General features: G+C 39.6%; 1 protein-coding gene across 1 annotated transcript in view; it reads right to left on the bottom strand.

Moving 5' to 3' along the window:
* Positions 1 to 8,876, bottom strand: part of LOC107601612 (titin-like) — a 136,615-nt gene that overhangs the window by 43,321 nt on the left and 84,418 nt on the right. The window contains exons 153-173 of the mRNA XM_016293856.1: positions 8,517 to 8,837; positions 8,134 to 8,418; positions 7,576 to 7,875; positions 7,074 to 7,484; positions 6,712 to 6,987; positions 6,321 to 6,620; positions 5,928 to 6,230; positions 5,527 to 5,826; positions 5,136 to 5,423; positions 4,720 to 5,022; positions 4,338 to 4,640; positions 3,943 to 4,248; positions 3,514 to 3,801; positions 3,100 to 3,390; positions 2,699 to 2,986; positions 2,006 to 2,596; positions 1,804 to 1,908; positions 1,526 to 1,723; positions 1,124 to 1,420; positions 430 to 1,017; positions 9 to 311 (exon numbers count right to left, since the gene is read on the bottom strand). Of these exons, the coding sequence (XP_016149342.1) occupies positions 9 to 311; positions 430 to 1,017; positions 1,124 to 1,420; positions 1,526 to 1,723; positions 1,804 to 1,908; positions 2,006 to 2,596; positions 2,699 to 2,986; positions 3,100 to 3,390; positions 3,514 to 3,801; positions 3,943 to 4,248; positions 4,338 to 4,640; positions 4,720 to 5,022; positions 5,136 to 5,423; positions 5,527 to 5,826; positions 5,928 to 6,230; positions 6,321 to 6,620; positions 6,712 to 6,987; positions 7,074 to 7,484; positions 7,576 to 7,875; positions 8,134 to 8,418; positions 8,517 to 8,837 (6,645 nt within the window). The remainder of the gene's footprint in view (positions 1 to 8; positions 312 to 429; positions 1,018 to 1,123; positions 1,421 to 1,525; positions 1,724 to 1,803; positions 1,909 to 2,005; positions 2,597 to 2,698; positions 2,987 to 3,099; positions 3,391 to 3,513; positions 3,802 to 3,942; positions 4,249 to 4,337; positions 4,641 to 4,719; positions 5,023 to 5,135; positions 5,424 to 5,526; positions 5,827 to 5,927; positions 6,231 to 6,320; positions 6,621 to 6,711; positions 6,988 to 7,073; positions 7,485 to 7,575; positions 7,876 to 8,133; positions 8,419 to 8,516; positions 8,838 to 8,876) is intronic.

Below are 8,876 nucleotides of genomic sequence, written 5' to 3'. Positions count from 1 at the left end.
TTACTTACCTGCAACAAGCTTTGTCCTCACTGGCATTGAAGGTTCACTTGGCTCACCAAAACCAGCCTTATTCTCAGCACTTACTCTGAATTCAAATTCATCTCCCTCTTTTAGCCCTTTCACTTCAAAGTGGAGGTCAGCAATTGTTTTCTTTGATGCTCGAGTCCATCTCATGCCCTTCTTTTCTTTCCTCTCAACCATGTAGCCTATTATATCACTTCCACCGTCATCAGCTGGTCTTTTCCAAGCAATGGTAACAGAATTTCCACCAACATTTTCAATTTCTGGTTTAGCTGGCGGACCAGGGGGACCTGAAATAAGTAATATGTCTCTTGAGAATCTTATTGCATATATATATCCAGCTATGCAGATTCACACAAATGAACAGTATGGAAATAATATGAGAGACTGAGTTTTCTTTAAACATACCATAGCTATCCACCATTTTTACTGGTTCAGAATGGGAAGCATCACCAGCTCCAGAACTGTTGACAGCAGAAACTCTGAAGATGTACTCATTTCCCTGGATAAGCTTATTGGCAACAAAGTGGCAGTCAATAATCTTTTCAGCAAGAATGGTCCAAAGAAGACGGCTTGTTTCTCTTTTCTCCAAAGTGTAGTATCTAATTGGAGATCCCCCATCCTCATGAGGTGGTGCCCATGTCAAAGTGACCTTTTCAGATGAAATTCCACTAGCTTCAATTGGCCCTGGTGGACCGGGAACATCTAAAATTGTTACTTTCACAATTTCTTCTTTCACACCAAATGGGTTACTTGCTGTAATTGTGTACTCTCCTGAATCCTTCCTACTTGCATACTTGATAGAAAGAGTAGAAGAAGAAGGTGTAGTTTCTATCTGGCACACATCTGATGGCTTGAAATACTTTCCACCCTTTGACCACACAGAGGTTGGCTGAGGTTTGCCCAGAATGCTTGTTGCAGTAATTACAATAGTATCTCCAGCCCTGACAGTTAGCCCCTCCTTGACTGTTGGATCAATTATAATGGTTGGTGCCGCTGCAAAATAATAACAAACTAATCAGCACAGCAATTTCCTAGATTAGATGACATGGAACGTCATTTATTCAAGATGTATCAACTAGAAAGTGAAAATGAGTCTTACCATATTCATCCATGCACACAAGGGTATCAGTTTGTTCAGAGGGTGGACTTATTGCTCCAGCTGCATTCTTTGCTCTGATTCTAAATTCATACTTGCAACCCTCTTGCAAGTCTGCTACAGTATATGCACAGTCCACCACATTTACTGTATTAGCCTTTACCCAGACCTTGGCCGGGAGATCACGTCTCTCAACAATGTAGCCTGTAAGCCTGTGTCCACCATCATATTGAGGCTCAGTCCACTGAAGTGTTACAGTGCTTCTAGTGATGCTAATCACATCAGGTTTGCCAGGTGCATCTGTAATGGTATATGTTCAGTTATTAAAAATTAACCTTGCTCAAAGTGGGGTGTATAATGGGGGAAATATATGAGACTCAAGCATTTGAAATTAGCTTTACTTACCAATTGCATCCAAGGCAACCATTGGCTCAGTGGCAGGACTTGGTCTACCAACACCAGCCAGATTAATAGCCATAACTCTGAACTCATATTCTAGACCCTCTGTTAAACCTGTCACTTTGAAATCTCTCATCTTCAAAGCAGTTGGGTTTGCTCTTTTCCATAACATGCTGTTTCTTTCCTTGAATTCAACATGGTAACCTGTAAGCAAAAAAAGCATGTGAAAAACATTGTCTTGATGAAAAGGTTATTGTCTTATATTAATTTAATTATTTCTGTACCTGTGATTGGTGAGCCTCCAGTTTTCCTTGGATCCAACCATGCAAGAGTTGCTGAATCATGACACATACTCATGACTTGAGGGGGTGGAGGTGAATCTGGAACATCTGATGAAATAATCATGAGTAAGAAAGTGAGATTTTTTTATTTGATACCTATAGTATCTAAACTATATTGACAATAAATCATTGAAAATCCACTCACTGAATGGATGCTTGGCAACCATAGGCTCTGACTTGAGGCCCTCACCAATTCCATATTTGTTTTCTGCACTAACCCTAAAGATGTATTCAGTTCCCTCATGGAGACCAGTCACTCTGAAAGTGTTTGTGTCCACAGATGAAGACACAGCAACCCACATGTTAGTAATGGAATCACGTTTCTCAAGAATGTAGTTGGTAATTTCTGATCCACCATCATCTTTAGGAACACCCCATTTTAAGGTTGCACCATCTGCAGTCACTTCCTTGAACTTTATTGGTGCAGCTGGAATTCCTGGTTTGCCAACAACTCGGACAAAAATTGTGGACTCTTTCGTTCCAGCAGCATTGCGAAGAGTGATGGTGTATTTTGAGGCATCTGTCCTTTGGCAGTCACGTATCAGAATAGTTGTGTTTACTGCCGTTGATTCTACACACACTCTTCCTGTGTCTGTGAGATTTTCATCCTCTCCCTTCTTCCATGTGACAACAGGGACAGGCTTTCCACTAATAGGAATCTTGAGACGAACGGTGCTTCCTTCTTTTGCAATATAGTTCAAGTTAGGCAACTCTCGCAAGTCACAGCTTGGAAGAACTATAATATAGAAAAATAATTAATAAAGAGCACATTTAAAACACAATATAACAGACAGAGCTCAAGTGCATTTTTATGCAAATGCAAAATTAGAAATCTCACCATTGACATTTTTTGCAATCACAGAGAGTTCTTTTACAGGACCATCACCAGAATCATTTGTTGCTTTAACTCTGTATTTGTATTCCCTTCCTTCAACAAGGTCTTTTGCACTATATTGCATATTCTTTGATCTAAGAAGCTCCTTCCATTTATCTTCGCCATTAAGGACTTCTAGCACATATGCAATGATGCGGCTTCCTCCATCACTGATGGGCTTTTTCCAGGAAAGAGTACAAGAGTCCTTGGTTATCAGCAAGGTCTTAAAGTCCATAACTGGTCCAGGTTGTTCTGGAATATATTAAGTTTATTCAGTAATAAATATTAACATTGTTATTATAAAATGTACATTGAAATTGTTTCTGCAATTGAAGATTACATAGTCAAAAATTATATTCACTCACCAGAAGCTCTAACAGCATCCACAGTTTCACATGGCTCACCAATGCCATACATATTTTGAGCCAGAACCCTGAAACAATAAGATCTTCCAGCCTCTAAACCATCAATCTTGAAAGATGTTTTAGTGCAAGTGGTTGAAACATTTGACCATGCTTTCCTTTCTGAATCTCTTTTGTCAACAATGTAACCTGTAATCTCACTTCCACCATCAATTAGAGGTTCATCCCATAGGATGGAGGCACTGTCCTTTGATGTCTCTTTTACCATCAGATTCAGTGGAGGTCCAGGAGTATCTGTTTAGTGTTAAAAGAGATATAATTACTTTAGTTAAAATAAAATATTAACACTATAAACTACAGTTAATAAATTCAACTATAAACTATATATCTAAATATAAACGACCTCTTAGGACTCACCAAGGACCTTGACAATAACGGTGTACATCTTCATTCCGCTTACACTGTCAAGATTCAGAATGTATTTCCCTGCATCATTTCTATTGACTTTCTCAACATAAACCAATGTATCAGTGTCTGTTGTCTTGATTATGATTCCTTGTCTGTCCTTAATGTTGGTGTTCATCTTGGCCCAGGTCACCCTGGGGATTGGTCGACCCTTATATGTGGCATGAAGTTTCATTTTACTGCCAGCCGTGAGCACCAAAGTGTCCTTCAGCTCTGCGTCAAGCTCAGCCTCAGGAGCAGCTAGAATAACAGAAAAGAAACATTTATATATTTCAGGCATTAGTTACACAATATTTTAATTTTGTATTTTCATGACCAGAATGAAAAGAGAATAAACCAAATATACAATTAATGATTTAAAAGTTAGTAAATTATTTGTACCAAAAACATCCTTGGCAACATGTTTTTCAGGAACTTCACAAGGCTGGCTAAATCCAACTTTATTTACAGCAGTAATACGAAGTTGGTACTCTGAGTTCTCCAAGAGTCCAGTCACAGCATAATTTGTATCCTGAAGGTTCTTGGGTACGTTGCATCTTATCCAGTCTGTTGTATTAGTTCTCTTGCATTCGACAAGGTATCCCAAAATTTCACTACCACCATCATTTGCAGGCTTAGTCCAAGTTAGTCTAATGGTGCTGCTGGTCGTGTCTGTAACCTTGGGAGAAATGGGTGGGCCTGGAGGATCTGTAAATAAGTATTAAGAGGAATTCATAAATGCTCTTGCATATTCCTAGATATACAAGATAATGTAAATAGCTTCTGACACAACTCACACAAAGGATCAAGAGCAGAGGCGGCATTAGATGGTTCACTGGGTTTGCCAAGGCCAGCTTTATTAACAGCAATGACTCTAAACTCATACTGAGCTCCCTCAGAGAGACTTCCAACCTCAAGTGTTCTCTCCAGCAAGGGCTTTCTGTTCAGTTTGGTCCAGTTAATTTCCTTGGTCTCACGTTTCTCAACTATGTATCCAAGGATAGGGGATTTTCCATCATCAGATGGTTCCTTCCAACTTACAGTCATACGCTCCTTTGTGATGTTTGTAAGGACCGGTGGGTCACATGCTCCAGGAACAGCTGTAAATGACAAGTACATTACCATCCAGTAGTAATATATCCAAGAAGTAAAATACATAGACCAATATTAAGGTCTTACTGAAGGGATTCCTTGCAACAACAGGGTCCAATATGATGGCATCACCAGTACCATAGCGATTCTCTGCACGAACACGGAACTGATATTCGTGCCCCTCAATCAGTTTCTCCACTAAACATTCTTTTGTATCACCACTGATTTTAGCAGAAACTTGGGCCCAGTTAGCTCTGCTTGTCTCACGTTTATCAACAACATAATTTGTAATTGGAGAACCACCATCTGCAAGTGGAGCCTCCCAGCTCAACTTGATCCGATCTGAAAGTACTTCATCAAACTTGATAGAGGCTGGTGGGCTAGGTATATCTGTGTACGGGGGAATGTATGATTATTATTTTGCCAAAAGGAGACATGAATATGCTATATCTCAACTTAATTAAGCTAAAGAATAAAGAATAAAATAATATTATTTTCGTCACCTAAAACTTTGAGTTGTATTTCTGCAGTTGTAGAACCACTTGCATTTACTGCAAGAATTCCATAACTTCCAGTATGAAGTTTAGTAACTGCATCAAGGCTCAGAGAAAAGAGGTGTCTCTTTTGAGACATCTTGAATTCTTTGTCAGCTTTCAACACTTCTCCATTCTTGCTCCATGTAACCTTGGGCATTGGTTTACCAAAAACTTCAGCTTCAAGGCAAACATCTGACCCAGCCTTTACTGGTAACATCTTTTTCATCTGTATTGAAAGCTCTATTCTTGGAGGTACTATAGATAAGCAAACATGAGAGAAAATCAATAAGGCAAATAGCAATTGACAGCCATTTAGAAAACATTTTAAAAGACATTTACAAAATATAAAAATGCTTACCATTTTCTGCAGACACCAGAATGGGGTCAGTGAATTCAGATGGCCTGCTAATGTTAACTGCTGTCTTGGCAATTACCCTAAACTGGTACTTAGCACCCTCTTCTAACCCAGTTGCAGTGTACTCCTCACGAGGCACATTTTGACTACTTATGTTGCAACGCACCCAAGTGTCTCCTGGAAGCCTCATTGCTTCAACATAGTATCCAATTATCTTGCTTCCACCATCATTCTTTGGTTTGGTCCAAACCAATGTAATTGAGTTCTTAGTCACATCAAGCACTTCTGGTTTTCCAGGAGCATCTACAATTTAAAAAAATAAAACAACAGAAAAACATGGAACATAATCATCTAATACGCAGACATTTATACCTAAGAATTCATTCTATTTTATATGCACATACCAACAGGTGTTCTTGCTGTGATAAACTCAGTTTTCTTGCTTGGTTTCCCCTGACCAGCTCGGTTTATAGCAGACACTCTGAAAGTGTATTCCAGACCCTCAATTAGGCCAGCACAAGGATACTCAGTTGTGCGAACAACAGAATCATTAGCCTTAACCCAAAGGAGACTGTTCCTTTCTTTGCGTTCAATGTAGTATCCAGTAATTGGACTGCCACCATCAGACTCAGGCTTATCCCAAGCCACAAACATGCAGTCCTTGTTCACTTTGTTGATGCGGCAGTTCAAAGGTTCACCAGGAACATCTAAAAAATATTAAACTGTTAAACACTAACAAACAGGACACACCATTTTTATCTCCATTAGATGCTGCTGATGCTTGTTTTTCAACTCACCGAAGGGAAACTTAGCAATCATTCTTTCAGATGTAAGGGGGTCTGAAATACCAAATCTGTTCTCAGTACGAACACGGAAAATATATTCCTTTCCAGGAATAAGCTTTCCGATTCTGCAGCCAGCTTTGCCACAGCTGGAAAGAGCAGTCACCCAGTCACCTCTGCTTACATCACACTTCTCAACCACATAATTAGTAATATTGCTACCACCATCTTCAGTAGGTTTGTTCCAAGAGAGTGTGCAGGCATCAGAATCTATGTCACTGATCTCAAATGGTGGCTCAGGTGGTCCAGGAATATCTGACACATAAGAATGTTTGTTGAAAAATTAACTGCATGTTCACATAGCTCATTATTGTTGAAGGTGCTGATGAAAATGAAAAGTTCTAACCTCTGATGATGATTTTCAAAGTCTGGTCAACTTTTCCAGTGCTGTTCTCAGCAACAAGACTGTATTCACCACTGTCTTGTCTTGAAACATCCTTAATGATGAGCATACACATGTTCAGAGATTTATGCACAGCAAGACGGCTTGATGGGACTACATTATTTTCTCCCCGTTTCCATTGGCACGCTGGTGCTGGCTTTCCTGATACAAGAGCCTCAACCCTCAGTTTTGCTCCTGCCTTTGCAGTGACCAGCTCAGGCATGATGATTTTGGGCTCCACTGGTAAGAAATCACAAGATTGAACAGGTTTTTAGTGGAAGTGTAGTTCAAAATATGTTTGAGTAATATATGATTTAATAACTTACACATCTGCTCCTTGATCTCATAAGCTTCTCTGGTCTCTGTGGGAAGACTGGACCCCATGGCATTTCTTGCTGCCACTCTGAAGCGATATTTTCTTCCCTCCTTTAATCCAGCAATAGAGATGCTCAAATCTTTTACGACTGTGTATGGCGTCCATTCCTCCTTTTTCTCCTCCTTCTCTTCCTCAATCACAGGTTCAGGCGGGGGTGGAGCCACTGGCTCTACACCAGGCTCAGCCTCACCTTCAGCCTCCACTGGTTTCTTGAGAGGTTTAGGCATTGGAAGCTCAAGATAGTCAATAATGTAGCCATCAATTTTAGCTCCACCATCACGCATTGGTTTCACCCATCCCACAGTTGCACTGTTCTTAGTAATCTCCAGAACATCAATCTTTTGTGGTGGATCAGGCTTGCCTTGAGGGAAGAGACACAATTGTTATAGTAATACCCTTTCAAAAAGAATTCTAAAAGCCTTTAAAATTGTTCTGATTAAGAATACACTTACTGATAGGATCAGAGGCCAGATAGGATTTTGCTGTAACCCTTGGGACCCCAGGACCATACTCATTTACCGCAATGACCCTGAAGTAATACTCTGTTCCTGGGACGAGATTGCTAACTTTAAATGCGGTATCATCAACATCATTTTTCACTGTTGCCCAAGTCTTGCGATCAATTTCTCGTTTTTCAACAATGTAATGAGTGATGTTACTGCCACCATCATTTTCAGGTGGAGACCATGTGAGGTTGCAAGATGACATTGTGATGTCAGCAACCTCAAGACCAACAACAGGTCCAGGCGTGTCTGTTTTGAAAAAAATAAAATATATATAAATAAATTTATATATATATATATATATATATATATATTTGAATGAAAAATTTGATATTTTAAGTGTTTTCATACATATATATACAGTATATATATATATTCATCTGTTTTAGTTGTGTAATTTTTTTACACTCACTCGCCATATTTAAAAATATGGCAGATGAGCAGTAGAAGTCACATGACTGAAACAAAAGAAAAAATGGGAGCTTGTTTTTTTTTTTTTTTACTTACCAAGTACGTTGACATTCACAAACACTGCCTTCTCTCCAGCTGGACTGGATACAGTCAATGAATATTTGCCTGAATCATCACGAGTGGTTTCAGAGATAACAAGGAATGTCATAGTGTCAATGAGATCAACATGGCCCTTCTGTACAACATTATCTTTTCCCATTCTCCTCCATAAGACCTTGGGAGCGGGTCTGCCTCTGATTGTTGCTACTAATCTTATTGGGCAGCCAGCTCTAACAGTCACACCTTTCTTCAGTTCTGCATCGAAATCAATCTCAGGGGCCTCTGAAGATTGTGGGAAAAAAATTGATAAAAACACAAGGAATTAGGAATTAGGAAGGAATGTTGCTGATAAAGTTTAAGAGTAGTCTATGGAAACTCACCCAAGACTTCTCTTGGTGTCACAGCTCCTCCAAGATTAGTTGGCTGACTTAAGCCAACCTGATTTTGGGCAGAAACACGGAATTCATATTCAAGCTTCTCATCCAGGCTTGAGACTGTGAATTCTGTTCCAATCAACTGGGCAGCAACATTGCACCTTTTCCAGCCTTCATCTCCCTTCTTGTCTGTTCCCTTGACTCTTAGCTCAACAACATATCCAATAAGAGGAGCACCTCCATCATATGTAGGCTTTGTCCATGCAAGAGTAATTGATGTCTTTGAGGTGTCAGTCACCTTTAAGTTACTAACGGGACCAGGAGGCTCTGCAAATAGAAAAACAAATAAAAAATTTGTTGTAAATA

Source organism: Sinocyclocheilus grahami, unplaced genomic scaffold (genome assembly GCF_001515645.1).
Source record: "Sinocyclocheilus grahami isolate Dianchi unplaced genomic scaffold, SAMN03320097.WGS_v1.1 scaffold308.1, whole genome shotgun sequence".
Classification (NCBI taxonomy): Eukaryota; Metazoa; Chordata; class Actinopteri; order Cypriniformes; family Cyprinidae; genus Sinocyclocheilus; species Sinocyclocheilus grahami.
This window is presented reverse-complemented; position numbering and strand designations above follow the sequence as displayed.